The sequence below is a fragment of the Nematostella vectensis genome, chromosome 6, assembly GCF_932526225.1.
Source record: "Nematostella vectensis chromosome 6, jaNemVect1.1, whole genome shotgun sequence".
Lineage (NCBI taxonomy): Eukaryota > Metazoa > Cnidaria > Anthozoa > Actiniaria > Edwardsiidae > Nematostella > Nematostella vectensis.
In genome coordinates, this window is record NC_064039.1 from 13,175,293 (window position 1) to 13,191,441 (window position 16,149).

At 41.2% G+C, this 16,149-nt stretch overlaps 1 protein-coding gene across 1 annotated transcript; it reads right to left on the bottom strand.

Moving 5' to 3' along the window:
* Nucleotides 1–4,785: 4,785 nt before the first annotated feature.
* On the bottom strand, nt 4,786–15,805 carry LOC5521066 (condensin complex subunit 2). The gene is made up of 21 exons (XM_048729643.1): nt 15,680–15,805; nt 15,333–15,559; nt 14,131–14,209; nt 13,098–13,193; nt 12,887–12,998; nt 12,616–12,686; nt 11,054–11,131; nt 10,513–10,714; nt 10,356–10,444; nt 9,660–9,729; nt 9,503–9,576; nt 9,257–9,390; nt 8,850–9,001; nt 8,348–8,472; nt 7,609–7,731; nt 7,231–7,276; nt 6,759–6,823; nt 6,226–6,399; nt 5,948–6,052; nt 5,624–5,800; nt 4,786–5,366 (listed from the first exon to the last, which is right to left on the bottom strand). The coding sequence occupies exons 2-21, from the start codon at nt 15,557–15,559 to the stop codon at nt 5,307–5,309; spliced, it is 2,259 nt and encodes a 752-aa protein (XP_048585600.1). The 5' UTR covers nt 15,680–15,805; the 3' UTR covers nt 4,786–5,306.
* Nucleotides 15,806–16,149: the final 344 nt, after the last annotated feature.

Here is a 16,149-nt window from a genome sequence, read left to right on the forward strand (position 1 = left end):
TCATGGCCCCCTTGATAGTACTCCTATTTGCTCTACATCTCCAGAATTTCTTATTACGGTGGCAGAGCCCACTAATTGAGTCTAAGGCCGGACCCTTCATTTCACCAGCACTTTTTGAAATGAGCCTGGACAAAGTTAAAATTTTCATGAACAATATTCATCCCAATCGTAGAAAATTGATCGCTCCAAGGAGTAACCCAAGCTCACTCGACTTTCGCCTACTCATTCTTAGTGGGGACATCCCTCTCAATCCCGGTCCGACCTACCGGTATCCCTGTGGAGCATGCTCAAAACCAGTTAAATGCAACCAGAAGGGTATTCAGTGCGACTACTGCGATGCATGGTATCACACAAAATGCTGCTCAATAAGCAATGAAAGTTACAATACACTTGCTAACAGTTCTTGTTCTTGGATCTGCTGTGCCTGTGATGTGGCCAATTTCTCAAAGTCATCAAGTGGTCCTGACATTCCTGATGACAATTATTATTTATCTTTATCAACATCAGTACAATCATCCGGCTCAGAATCGCCCCAGCCACTAACATCCTCCCCCAGGCAAAGATCTCCTGCATCAAATAAAATGAAAGACCCCCACAAATTGAGAGTGTTAACACTGAATGCTTGTAGCTTAAAGGGTAAAGATAAACGCCTTGAATTTCAAAGCCTGATTGACAACTACAAACCTGATATTGTTAATGTAAATGAGACCCACATTAATGACACTGTCTTTTCGGCTGAAATTCTGGAGAAAGGTTACACCATTTTTCGTAATGATAGAAACGAATTTGGTGGAGGGGTGTTGTCTGCTTTCTCCAACCATCTTGTGGTGACTCACGAGGAGCAAATGGATGGTAATTATGAAGGCATCTGGTCAAAGATAAATATTGCAGGAAGCAAATCACTTTTTGTTGGCTCAGTCTATAGGACCCCAGACTCAAATGTTGACCCCCTTGTAGCTCTCGATGGTGCATTATGCAAGCTGGTTAAAAATCAAATTCCAAACATCCTCATTACCGGTGACCTGAACCTGCCTAGTATATCATGGGAAGATGATAACTACGCTGTAAGACCTAATCCTACTTATGGGCTTGAAGTAAACCACTAGTTATTGGACATTGTGAACGACCACTCACTGACTCAACATGTTATGGAGCCAACTAGAGGGGAGAACACCCTCGATCTTGTTCTCACCACTTGCCCAGAGATGGTATTAGACCTAGTGGTTGAGATCGGCATGAGTGATCATGATCTGGTGCTATTTGATCTAAACTTGAAGCCCTCCTTCAACAAGAAAAAGCCTCGTAAAGTCTTTGTATTTAAGAAAGGTAATATGGGTGCAGTGAAAACTGACCTTAAAAAACATCTTGATAATTACTTCAACAATGAGGCCTATCATAAATTGATCAATGAAAACTATGATTTCTTTAAAACCACAATCACTGAGATCATGAAAAAACATATCCCACAAAAAAACATAAGTGGTAGATGGAACTTGCCATGGATCACTAGTTCCATTAAAAGGTTAATCCGAAAAAAGCAACGTCTATATAACCATGCTGCCTGGAAAAAATTTAAAGACTTGCGTAAACTCGTAAAGAAAAATCTCGCTAAGGCACACAGCGAGTATGTGTCCCAGCTCTTAACAGTCCCAGAGGGTAGTGAAACAGCGAACCATACCATAACCAAACGGTTCTGGACGTACATCAAGTCCAAAAAGACCCATGATGTTGGTGTTGCTCCCCTACGCGATGATAAGGGTGAATTAGTCAGTGACAGTCTTGGTAAGGCACGTGCTCTGAGTTCACAGTTCCAGTCCGTTTTTACTTATGAAAATAATAGTTCTATACCTACACTTGGACCAAGTCCTTATCCGACTATACCGTCTACTTTAATATCTATAGACGGTGTTATCAAACTACTACAAAATGTTAACCCGAAGAAAGCTAATGGCCCTGATTTAATCCCCTGTAAAATTTTACAAGAAGCTGCCCATGAAATCGCCCCAGCTCTGACGTTCTTGTTCACACAATCTTTAGAGACCGGTACTCTCCCGAATGACTGGCTCAGTGCAAATGTGACCCCAGTGTTCAAAAAGGGAAATAAGAATATCCCTTCCAACTACCGTCCTATTTCACTGACTGCTGTACCTTGTAAAATACTTGAGCACATTATTTTCCATGACATAATGAATCGTCTTGATACCCATAATATCCTCGTCAAGTTCCAACATGGTTTTCGCAGGTTGTTTTCCTGTGAAACGCAATTAATAACCACCCTAGAGGATGTGGGGAAAGCTCTAGATCTCGGCAGACAAACTGATCTGATCATCATGGATTTTAGTAAAGCCTTTGATATTGTTCCCCACCAGCGGCTTATTTCCAAGCTCGATTTTTATGGAATTCGGGGTCTCCTAAAGACCTGGCTTACAACCTGGTTAACACATAGGGAACAATCCGTTCTTGTTGATGGAGTCTCATCTGCCCCTATAAGTGTGTCATCTGGTGTGCCCCAGGGGACCGTTCTCGGCCCACTGATGTTTTTACTCTACATAAATGACATCGGCAATGATTGTAAATCTTCTACCATAAGATTGTTTGCTGATGATACTCTTTTATACAGTGTCATCGAGGCAACTTCTGATGCACATCAGCTCCAGTCTGATCTTACCTCCATCGAGAAATGGGCAGAGAAATGGCTCATGTCCTTTAACCCAACAAAATGTTTTGTCATGAGAGTCACGAGAAATAGGGAACCTATAGTATTTAACTACACATTGATGAACCACATCCTTAAACCAGTTGAACACCATCCATACCTAGGCGTCGAGCTCTCGAACACACTTGACTGGAGCTGGCATATAAACAACAAAGTGTCCAAAGCCAACCAGACCTTAGGTTTTCTTAGGCGCAACCTAAGCAACTGCCCAGAGAACATTAAGGAAGCTGCTTATAAATCGCTCGTTCTTCCACACTTAGAGTATGCCAGCTCTGCCTGGGATCCATGGTTGAAGAAACACGTCAAACAGATTGAGAAGGTTCAAAGGAGGGCGGGTCGTTTTGTTAAAAATTGCTGGGATAGGACTCCTGGCACAGTCACAAACATCCTAAACGATTTGGAGTGGCCCCCTCTCTCTAAAAGGCGCCAGGATGCCAGGCTTACATTATTTTACAAGGCTGTTAACAAAAAATCAGCACTTGAGATACCAGACAATATTGACAGACGCACCCGCCAATTACGCAGCTCTCATCCAGATAAATTTATCGAGTTATGTTCAAGAACAGAAGCTTATAAGAACTCGTTTTTCTGTAGGACAATAAAAGAATGGAACAAGCTGCCCCGCCTTACCCTGGATTCCACTAGTGCAGATATCTTTAGAGAACGAATAAAATTAAATTAAATCAATAAAATTATATTAATACCAATAATGCTGTTTAAACGATTTTTATCTTTTTACTTTATTTAATCTTGTTTTATTCTGCCTTATTACTATTTTTATTGTGCCTTATTATTATTTGTATTATTATTTATTTTTTATTTATTATTATTATTATTATTATTTCTATTATTATTTTATTTTATGTTTTTTATTTTTTATTTATTTATTTATTTTATTTTTTATTTTTAATGTTTTTTATTTATTTTTTTATTTTAGTTAATTAATTAATTAATGTATTTATTTATACAATTAATTTATATCCACAGTGATGGTAACCCCTTTGTGGATTAACAATGTAGATGTAGATGTTGTTTTTTGCAAAACCTGTATCAATAGTTCTTAAACTTTATTTTTGCCAAAAAAGTTTCCATAAATCGCATTCAAAGACGGCTAAAATGGGCCTTTGCTGTTCCCCGTGACCTGTTGACCGTGAAATTCACGCCAAATCTTTGACTTTTCTAGTGTATTATTTTGAGGCGAGAGCTCGAACTTGTCGGGCGTAACCTCGCGACGGGTTTTAAGATATCGCCTTCAAATTTTCTGGATAATTATGCCACGTCATAAAGTGTGCGAGGAATTTTTCGACTGAAGATCGCTTTAATAGCACTTTTCGTGTCCAAATTTCGCCAGAAATGAGAGTTCCAACTTTGATTCGTGATATTTTGTTAACAGTGTCAAATAACAAAAAGTCCTCACACTTTGGTAGATCATCTATCTGTCACTGAGATGCAATTACGTGCAAGTGCATGCGCAATAACGCGAAGGTGCATTACGCTCTAGAGTAAACTCCGTACTTTTGAGTTTGAGGCCTCAAAACTTAAACACGGAATTAGCTATTGAAAAAATAAAACTTGCAGGAGATAATTCAATCTTTTATTTGGTATATAGTTTGTACATGTAGTGAAAATTGCGGCGCGACAATATTATTTTTCCGCGGACACGTCGTTTACCTTTACCGAGACCTTAAAATGGTTCCATTTATAGTAAAATATTGCTATACCAAAGCTGCATGCGCTCTAAAATACGAGCATTTTCATCACAGCGCGATAGTAATTTATGCAGATGCGTTAGATTATGGATAGCGCAAAATTTTGCACCGAAAAAGTGAGTAGAGAGCGAATCACTAGTTTACCAATCTCTTAACACAACTGTCTTGTTACCTGTGCAGAAATAGTTTTATTCCAGTCGACTGAGGCTCAGAGATAAGCAATTTTACAAGAGACTTATAATTTGTGACTGCTAGCTTGACAGTTTATGATTATAATTGCAAATTCGAGCCCGGGGGTGGGAGCTTTTCCCCACTATTGTGAAATTTAGATGTTATGGACACAAAAAAATAACCTACAAGTCTGCCGAGGCTTAATTTTATTTTGAAGTATCAGATAATACAAGAAAAGTTGTAGCTTTAAAACAGATGAGCGTTTTGAATATAAACAAACAGAAAAAAACACTGTTACTCGAGTCGGGTCTACGGACTATAAGATACAGTGGCTCCATTATTACGGACTTTCCTTCGCAGACAATAAATGGTAGTTCCCAGGTGACCGTAATAGTGGAAGTTGACGGCCAGGGAAGGAAACAGACCACTCGGAGTTTGGATGGTTATTGTCAACCATTTTATTTCACACTTTTTAAAAGATCGATCAGACTTTTTTTTCATGATCACTAAAATGAGAAATTGAGATATCCATAACTAACTTCTATGTAAGGTTAGGGAGTGTTAATTATATACCACGAGGGGAAAGGTGGAGGAAAGACATGGAAAATGATGTTGCTTCATTTTCAGGATATATAATGAACACTCCCTATAAAAGAAAGTCGCTCGTTATTTTCCACGATGTCGCTAGTGTTTGGCGAGCCAGTAGGGAACTAGGAGTCCTTTTTGACTGCGAAATCTGACATATCCGTGCAGGGTGTCATCTTTAGACACTGGGAAAAAAAAATCGAACAAATGAACACATACTACAATTGTGTGATCACGGTCGGATGCAGAAAATAATAACATATAATAATAATAATAATAATGATGATAATGATAATGGTAATGGTAATGATAATGGTAATGATCATGATAATGATATAATGATAATATCAATGCTAATTCACGAGGGCGCAGATACAACATGGTCAAGTCGAAGGCAAATGACTCATGTCTGACCACGGAGCACAGCTTAGACTAACAGTACCTTTTCATTAGCAAGATGTAGGATGCAGACGAAAGCGATGGGGACGGATAGGTTCTTGGCCATGTGTTTGGATATGGAAGCGGGAAGCTGACCGTAGATCTCCTTGAAGGATCGAGGATCGCTGAATTCGTCTTTATTTAGATGGACCTCTGGTTCTACTTCGTTTGGAATGTTTTCCTGGCACAAAGAAAATGAGCTTAATACGAATGTTTCCAGACTAAGGCAAGGGCGTAAATGCGGTAAGGGCTTTATTCAAACATGCTACTTGCGCTCGCGGCGGCACGAAAAAATATTGCGAGTGTGGGATTATAATTGAGCAGATACCTTGTTAATGTCGGTGTCCTGAATCAGTTTCCACATGGCTTCCTTAAGCTTCTTCACATCCATTTTCTTGGCGGTTTTGGCGTAAGCGATGTCAATCTTTTGAACCTGCATGGGATAAACCATAGAACACCCTAAACACTCCAAACAATACTGCTCTGCTATAATGCGCTTTTGGAAGGGGGGGGGGGGGGGGGGGGGACCATGTCAAGAAGTATGAAGGTGCCTTGCTCTGCAATGGAGGTTCTTTTAACCCAAATTGGTGTAGTTGAAATACTGACCTTGTTGGGTTGCGAGACAAGGCCATCGCCCGCGAACATGGTCAAGTCCATCCCATTAGTGTCATTCAACCCCTGTGATGAGTTCGTCATGTCGCACGTCATATCCGGTACTTGGGTCATATCCGGTGGTCCCAGGTCCCCACCAGTAGTGATGTCATCGTCTTCGTCATCATCCTGGTGTGGCACAAGCAAGTATGACTTTGCGGAATTCCTGTGGTAGACCGAGCAACGGGCGACTTGCACTAAGAAATCACGTGACTGGCACTAAGAAATCACGTGACATTTTTGTGCCAAACTCGCTCGCGCTTCGGCTTTTTCGGGAAAATGACTTAGACAAGAAAAAGCAGCTTACCTAGCGCTTATGGATCAGCCAGAAAGTTTATCTGTCAGAAAGGGCTTCTATTGAAATATTTTATTTTTTCGTCGTTTTCTCGAGTGACGGCGGCAGCAATTTGTGTTTATTTTGGCGTAAGTTTGCCACTCAAAATAACACGCGATTTCGTGGTTAAAGTTGCCGATTACTAGCCACTTGCCTGTGAGCCTGCCGGACAGTAGTTAGCCGCATCATTAGGGTTGTCGTAGTTGTACCATGCAGATCCTAAACAATATTGATTTGGAATCAATCAATAGTATCATCATAAAAAGGATGAGCGTCAAAGCAATCATAAAACATTGTTAGGGTTATCCTAATTGTATCATTTGGCCCCTTAGCAATGTTGAGTTAGAATCAATCAATAGCATTATCATAAAAAGGATGAGCGTCAAAGCAATCATAAAACATTGTTAGGGTTGTCCTAATTGTATCATTTGGCCCCTTAGCAATGTTGAGTTAGAATCAATCAATAGCATTATCATAAAAAGGATGAGCGTCAAAGCAATCATAAAACATTGTTAGGGTTGTCCTAATTGTATCATTTGGCCCCTTAGCAATGTTGAGTTAGAATCAGTTAATGATACCATCAAAATAAAGACGAGCGTCAAAGCAATTATGAAGCTTCCACGTACCATCATCGGCGACTTCTGGTTGAGTTTGAACAGCCTGTCTTCGAACCTGCCCAACAGAAAATAATCTCACTAGCAATAATAAGGGGACCTCTTACTTAGCGATGTCTTCGCAAAGCTACTATATAAAATATAGAAACTTCCGCTCATTTTTGTGTGTTTTTTGTTGTTGTTGTTGTTGTTCACTCACCCATTTCCTACAATATAGAAGTTGAGATAGCAGTTGAGCCAAAACTGACCCATGAAAAGTCTTTGACAGGAGGCCGGACCGTAGTAGATCTTCCACAAACTGTGATTTCTTCAATTCTTTACGTTCACAATTCCTGCTTAACTTCTAAATAACAGCATTAAATACAGCCCCTGACTGCTAGATCTCCTTACCATGATTTTGGGTTTGATAAACAGCCTGAATAGATTATCAGCATCATAGTGGAGATCCTCTGGTAGTGTAGTCTTGTCCGATGACAGCTTTTCTAGTGTAGACTTTGCTAACGTTGTGGCCGCCTGTTGATGTATGCAATATATGAATCAGACAGTAGGGATGGAACAGACTCTACTCTCTAGTCTGGCCAAAAAATTTACCAATCGTAAATCCAATTATTTATACAATGCTTAATCTCCATTTTAGCCATATGGTACTATTTGAATTTAATCAATAAAATGTAATAAATTTTATGTATACATGTATGCAACTTTCTGACCTAGCGGCGGCGGACATACCCTGGTTTCAGAGTCTCGAACGTTTCTCTATTTAGTGGCCCGCGAAAACCTCGCTGGCCACTGAATAGAGAGACGTTCGAGGCTCTGGAAACAGGGTACGGCGGACAAGGAGAGGCAGGGTGCTGCACTCACTATCTTGGGTGGATGACGTTCTCTGCATGTGAATCCTAGTACCTCAAACTAAAGGGTAGTCTTCCCCACAGCTGTCCCTGTGTTGGTCATGCTTGAAGGGAAGCATAGCCAATACAAAGAACGGCTGTGTGGGTGACTATAGGGTGCAAGTAAATCAATTATACAACCTATTGGGGGCCTTCGCTTTTCTGCCGTCCCTGTGACCAATAGTCTCTTTTCCAGCAGTCCGCGGACGGCTGATTAGGAAACTATGTGACCAAAGACTAACCCTTCCTTTAGTAAAGTATATCTTGTAATCCAATTCAGCATCAAAATCCACTTTGAACGCATCCTTCTTAGTTTTCTTCTTTTTTGACTGGTCCTGATCAGTGTTATTAGTTGCCAGTCCAGCCACTGCGAATCAAAAAAGAGATGGAGAAAATTGTATTTCAAACAAAATCCTCATAAACGTTAGAATGAACATTCATTTAGATCTGAGTCTAATTGTGATTCAACGGCATGTGTTTTGTCAAAGAATATGGGAAGATAAGAGCACAAACCAGTAGTCAATCAAGTATCATTACGAATCAATCAAAAACTGTGGTGCCATACATATTCAAGAAGGAAACTGATTACTTAAGGTTATGTAGATAAACCACTGTGTGTGAGAAATAAAGTTAGAATGATGCTTGGGCTTAAAAATATCGCATAAACTATCGAATAAACCTTAAAAACAGTACCAAGGAACTTTTTGTGGTACTTTGTCAAACACCATTCCTTTTTTCTCTTACACTTAGATAGGCGTGCCCTCATCTTCCAGTGTTCGGGGCCTGCCCATGTAGCAAGCATGCTGGATTTGAAGTATGAATACTCGTTGGGTTGCTCCGACAACTCCAAACACAGGGTGCCAAGGGTACTGATAGCACTGCCTAATGTCCCAGCACTAAGGAAACACAAAACACTATTGACCAACAATAAATCAGAACTTCCATCTGTCTTGCCTGTATGCATAGCATGATCAAAGCTTCCATCTGTCTTGTATGTATGCACATAGCATGATCAAACCTTCAATCTGACTTGTATTTATGCATATAGCATGATCAAATCTTCCATCTGTCTTGCATGTATGCATATATACCATAGCTTCTTGATCAACCTCTCCAATTGTCTTGCATTTATGTACATTGCATGATCAAACCTTCCATCCTGTCCTGAGACAAGTTGTGCTTCCCGTCCGTCTGCAAAGGCCAAGGTGGCATTAGCGAGAGCGCTGGGGTGAGATGTGCCACCAAAGGCCGAACCCTCACATCCATCTCGGCCAAATTCCATGTCCTGGTGAAAGGATAACACAAAATTAATTGTTCCACATCATGAAACACACCTGTTTACCCCTTGATATCTTTTCTCTTGATATCTTTTCTACAAATCAGAGCGCAGTTCTTACCCCAATGTCTGGCATGTCATCTTCACTGAAGTCTCCACCCATAGGTTCAGGATAGTCCATCTCGGTCTCGGTGGCTGGAAGCGATATTTGAGGGAGGATGCAAAGTGTTGAATTATCAAGTCATTTAAAAACTTTAGAAAAATGACTGTAAACAAACCTGGAGCATTGATGTCAAATGCATGCTCCTCACTTCCAAGTTTGGCCATAGCTGCTGTGAAGTGTGACTTCTGTTTTTAGTCAAGCAGATATAACAGAGAATAGTCAGGAAAAAGATAGAGCAGTTGGAGAACAAAATAGGTTCAGCATCAAAGTTAGTATTGAAAAAAATATATTTTCTGAAGTCTAATCCTTTCTTTAAATAAATTTCCATCTTTTGTACAGGAACAGATTGGCACTGCACACATCATCATACCTGTTAACACATTGGCACTGCACACATGAATATACCTGTTAACACATCGGCACTGCACACATACCCACACATGAAAATACCCGTTAACACATTGGCACTGCACACAAACCCACATATGAACATACCTGTTAACACATTGGCACTGCACACAAACCCACACATGAACATACCTGTTAACACATTGGCACTGCACACAAACCCACATATGAACATACCTGTTAACACATTGGTACTGCACACAAACCCACACGTGAACATACCTGTTAACACATTGGCACTGCACACAAACCCACACATGAACGTACCTGTTAACACATTGGCACTGCACACAAACCCACATATGAACGTACCTGTTAACACATTGGCACTGCACACAAACCCACATATGAACATACCTGTTAACACATTTGCACCGCACACAATACCCACACATGAACATACCTGCTCTTCTTTGTTCCAATTAGTGAACTCAAATTCCGAAAAGTGAGGGCAGATTTGGAAGGCATTGAAGTTCACACTACTGTACACATCTGGATAAACGAATAAATTTGATCTCAAATACTGTGTGGTTCAAGCATGATACACTTCAGAGCCTAACCTCTGAGCTCTGATAAGTCGACCATGGAGCTGTCTTTGGTTGACTGCGCTTCGGTGGTGGAGTCTCTAGCAGGTGTCACTATGGCATTAGAGTCAAGCAGGAGCTCACAGCTATCGTCACAGACTGACAGGAAGTTTAGGAGAAGACCTTGAGTTCCACCTTCATCAAAGACAGCAGATGTTTTATGGAACAAAGGGTCGACCTGCCACACAAAAGATCATATATATCATATACTATGGAAAAAAAACACGTTTTATAAGGAAATAATTAATATAAATTTTAGTCAGGCAGTATTTTTCCATTGGTGAGAAAATGATATTTTTGTGTACCAAAGGATATGGTATAAACCCACCCCGCTCCTCAGATCTGTCACTGCAAGGGTGAAGCCATTAAAGCTTAAAGGGGAGAAGAAAGTGAATGTTTCACTGAAGGTACCCACTTGAATGCAGAGTAAGAAAAAAGAGTACTAGTACTTGCTATAAGTCTAGAAAAAAGACTTGCAAGTACTGACAGGGATACAGAAAATGCTAATTTACTTTACCTCAAACTCCAAGTCGAACTGGTTGACATTAAGGTTCTTTTTGTTGGTCTCTATGGTGTTGCCTGGCTTATGATTGTTCTGCAATTAGACAAAGTCATAAATGTTTATTGGCTCACGGTTGGGCTAGCAGACAGTCAAACATATGGTTGGGTTAGCAGGCAGTCAGACACACGGTTGGGCTAGCAGACAGTTGGACACACGGATGGGCTAGCAGACAGTCAGACACATGGTTGGGCTAAAAGACAGTCAGACACATGGTTGGGTTAGCACACAGTTGGACACACGGATGGGCTAGCAGACAGTCAGACACATGGTTGGGCTAAAAGACAGTCAGACACATGGTTGGGTAGCAGACAGTCAAACACATGGTTGGGTTACCAGACAGTCAGACACACGGTTGGGCTAGCAGACAGTCAAACACATGGTTGGGTTACCAGACAGTCAGACACATGGTTGGGTAGCAGACAGTCAAACACATGGTTGGGTTACCAGACAGTCAGACATACAGTTGGGAAAGTCAGACACATGGTTTGGTTAGCAGACAGTCAAACACATGGTTGGGCTAGCAGACAGTCAAACACACAGTTGGGCTAGCAGATAGTCAGGTACACGGTTGGGCTAGCAGACAGTCAGACACACAGTTGGACTAGTAGACAGTCAAACACACAGTTTGGCAAGCAGACAGTCAAACACAAGGTTTGGGTTGGCAGACACACAGTTGGGCTAGCAGACAGTCAAACACACAGTTGGGCTAGCAGATAGTCAGACAAATGGTTGGTCTAGCAAACAGTCAGACACACAGTTGGACTAGTAGACCCATGGTTTGGCAAGCAGACAGTCAGGCACATAGATGGGCTAGCAGACACTCAGACACACAGTTGGGCTAGCAGACAGTCAAACACACAGTTTGGCAAGCAGACAGTCAAACACAAGGTTTGGGTTGGCAGACACACAGTTGGGCTAGCAGACAGTCAAACACACAGTTGGGCTAGCAGACAGTCAAAAATACGGATGGGCTAGCAAACAGTCAAACACACGGTTTGGGCTAACAGACAGTCAAACACACGGTTTGGGCTAACAGACAGTCAAACACACAGTTGGGCTAGCAGACAGTCAGACACACAGTTGGGCTAGCAGACAGTCAGACACACAGTTGGGCTAGCAGACAGTCAAACACACAGTTGGGCTATCAGACAGTCAAACACACAGTTGGGCTAGCAGATAGTCAGGTAAACGGTTGGGCTAGCAGACAGTCAGACAAATGGCTGGGCTAGCAGACACTCAGACACACAGTTGGACTAGTAGACACATGGTTGGGCAAGCAGACAGTCAGGCACATGGATGGGCTAACAGTCAGTCAAACACACAGTTGGGCTAGCAAACATTCAGATACACGGTTGGGCTAGCAGATAGTCAAACACACAGTTGGGCTAGCAGATAGTCAGGTAAACGGTTGGGCTAACAGACAGTCAAACACACAGTTGGTCTAGCAGACACTCAGACACACAGATGGACTAGTAGACACACGGTTGGGCTAGCAGACACACTATGAGCTTGTAAACCTTTTTGTTTCTCTTTTTATTGGACTGTTCATCGTCTGCGGCTCCTTCCTCAGTAGCACAATTTTCTTCATCTTAAAAATCAATCAAACAACTTGGATATTAGTTAATCTTATCTCTACTAAAATAATGCTTTGCAGGATGACCAGGGGGGATCCTGGGTAGATTAGTTGGCACAGCTATGCTCTGTATTACCAGTGCCTCTTAACACTGGGTACTGGGTTTGATTTGTGATCTGCTTGTAAACCATAAGTTACAAATAAACCTCTTGTACCTTGGTTCTCAGCTCTACCCAGTCCCCCTAACATTTTATATGCTTGGGCATGAATGGAGTCTACGCGGCCAGCATAGATTTTAGCACTTGCGTCCAATGTACAGCTTGCAACCTATCAAAATGAATAACAAAAGCACAAGAATGAATTATGGTGGTTAATTATTGTTAATTAATTGTTACAGGACTACAATAAAGCTACAAATCATTTTACCTGAAAGTTAGTCATTTCTCCTTCTTTGACTGTTTTGATCAAATCTTGCATGTAGTCGATCAAATCAAGCCCAAAAGCATTCTTAGAATTAATTTTCTGTGGGAAGAAACACATCCATTGAACAGAAGAGCAATGCAAAATGTACAATACAATTATAAAAAAAGATTATTAATAAGATAATGATAGAAAAGAGAATACTGAGAGCAACCTATCTCTGAGAGTACCCTATCTCGAAGAGCACCCTCTCTCCAAGACAACCCTATCTTAGAGAGCTCCCTACTGTATCTCCAAGAGTACCCTATCTCTAATAGCACCCTTTCTCCAAGACAACCCTGTCTTAGAGAGCAACCTACTGTATCTCCAAGAGCATCCTATCTCTAATAGCACCCTTTCTCCAAGACAACCCTATCTTAGAGAGCACCCTACTGTATCTCCGAGAGCATCCTATCTCTTAGAGCACCCTCTCTCCAAGACAACCCTATCTTAGAGAGCAACCTACTGTATCTCCGAGTGCACAATCTCTCCAAGACAACCCTATCTTAGAGAGCAACCTCCTTAATCTCTGAGAGCACCCTCTATTCAAGACAACCCTATCTTAGAGAGCAACCTCCTTCATCTCTGAGAGCACCCTCTATTCAAGACAACCCTATCTTAGAAAGCAACCTCCTGAATCTCTGAGAGCACCCTCTCTCCAAGACAACCCTATCTTAGAGAGCACCCTACTGTTTCTCCAAGAGATACCTCCACTCTATCTCTTAGAGCACCATTTCTCAGAGAGCACCTTACTGTTTCTCCAAGAGCATCCTACTGTATCTGCAAGAGCACCCTACTGTATCCCCAAGAGCACCCTACTGTATCTCCATGAGCACCCTACTGTATCTCCAAGAGCACCCTACTGTATCTGCAAGAGCACCCTACTGTATCTCCAAGAGCACCCTGCTGTACCTCCAAGAGCACCCTACTGTATCCTCAAGAGCACCCTATCTCTGAGAGCACTCTATCTTGGTGAGCAGCATATTAAAACGGTACTCACATTTTCTGTTGATAGCTTGATGCAGTTTGAGTACAGGTCCTTAAGCTGGCAATTAGTGAGACCACTTGCAGTTTGCCCTCTGTACCATAAAAAAATAGAAACATCAGTTGTAAGTTGTATCAGAAAAAAATATAAAGTATAATATTATTTTTAACTCCTATTGCCAAGGACAGTTTGGGGGAACATGCTAGCTGATACTTAGACTTGGTGATTGACTACAATAAGATACACAGTATGTTTTTAGAGCTTCCGTACAGTACAGTGGGTAACTCCAAAAGCAGCCGTCATCCTGCTTGTTTAAAACTGCATACTGGTAATAGCCTTTGGCGCCTTCCCCAAATAGCCCTCTGAATTGGTTCTTAGCCTCTCTCCATTCTGCTCGTTACCCCCGTCCCTCTCATAATCCCTCCCTCCTTTCCGCTCATAACCTCTTTCGCTCATAACCTCATTCCGATCATAACACCCATCCCACCCTTCCGCTCATAACTCCATTTTGCTCATAACCCTATTCCGCCCATAACCCCGTTCCGCTCATAACCCCCCCCCCCCCCTGCTCATAACCTCATTCTGCTAATAACACCCACCCCACTCATAATCCCACCCTCACAATCACCCCTTCTGCTCATAATAACACCCCCCCTCCTTGTACACAATCCCACCCTTCCGCTATAATACACTACCATGCCTATGGGTGTGTCTGTTTTAAAACACGGATTTGACTAGATAGAGGGGAAATAACTGAAAAACATGACGTGAAGCTTCAAATATGCCCATTTCACATCGAATAAGGTGGAGAATTTCTCTGAGTACTTAGTAACTTATAGCAAACAAAATATCAAGTGCTTTTTTTAAATTGATGCCACTGAAATTTGAGATTTTCGTCCCTGAACTGATGCACAGGGCAATGATGATCAAGGAAAAATTATCTTAAAAGCCAAAATCTGGCTATGTGCACTTCGGCCTCACGTTATTTGTGTTTTGAAAATCAGTCCGTAGAACAAGGAACCTATAGCCATTGTAAGTAATTGTGTCTTCTCTCTCTATCTGGAATTGCGCGTTTTCCAGGTTTTTCCGTCATGTCCATAGAGGGGGGATATGACAAACTTCTGTGAAAACAGAGTAGTTTTGTTGACGTTTAGCATTACCGCTCCGAAGAAGCGGTACAAAATGATCTGTGAAACGTCTAAACTAATCCAACCAACCTTTCGCTGTCCAAGCGGCTGGAACTTCGAGGAGTTGAAGGACTTGACAACGCCACACTAGTCACTCTAGAAATCCGCCTTTGCCTCTTCTCAGCGGCATCGTCATTTACCGATAAATTGCTGGATTGGTTTGTACTGACCAGAGCTAGAGGTCGGCGTCGTCGAGAAGCGGGAGACGCCATATCTGGTGTTCTAAACACTGGCGTGAATACTTCAATCCCCGCCATCTTGAAAACGAAGAAAAGACTTTCAAACTCCTTTTATACGGTATTTTTTAGAGAAACTTTACAACAAATTTAAATTAAGTAGTGCAAGAAACAAGAACTTTTATCAAAACGTCATCATACCTTAATCTGTATTTCAGAGAGCCTAAAAAAGTCAGCTTCCTTTTAAAACACGTTAAACTCGGGATTTGATCTTCGCGCCCAAAACAACCGTTCCGAAGGTGTCACGTGACTCGAACAAAACTAAAAGGAGAGGGGAGGAGTAAAGGTGTATTTGGCCTGCATCGATCTAATACTTATTCATCTTGCTTTTTCACATTTATTTAAAGTATGTATAATTTAGTCAACTTGACATGAGATAAAAAAAAACAGTAACATAGCATTAGTTATCTATCCATGTAATACAATTTGCAACAACTTCTGCTTTTTATTTTTTTTATAAATTCACTATATATACCAGATCTAAGACATCGGATGTATAAATACTAACCGAATGAGGTCAAATAGTTGCTGAGTCACTAAAATGATTAAATGGAAAAATGATTAAAATGAAATAAAATAATGAATGGCGCGGTCACATAGGCTCGCTTCAT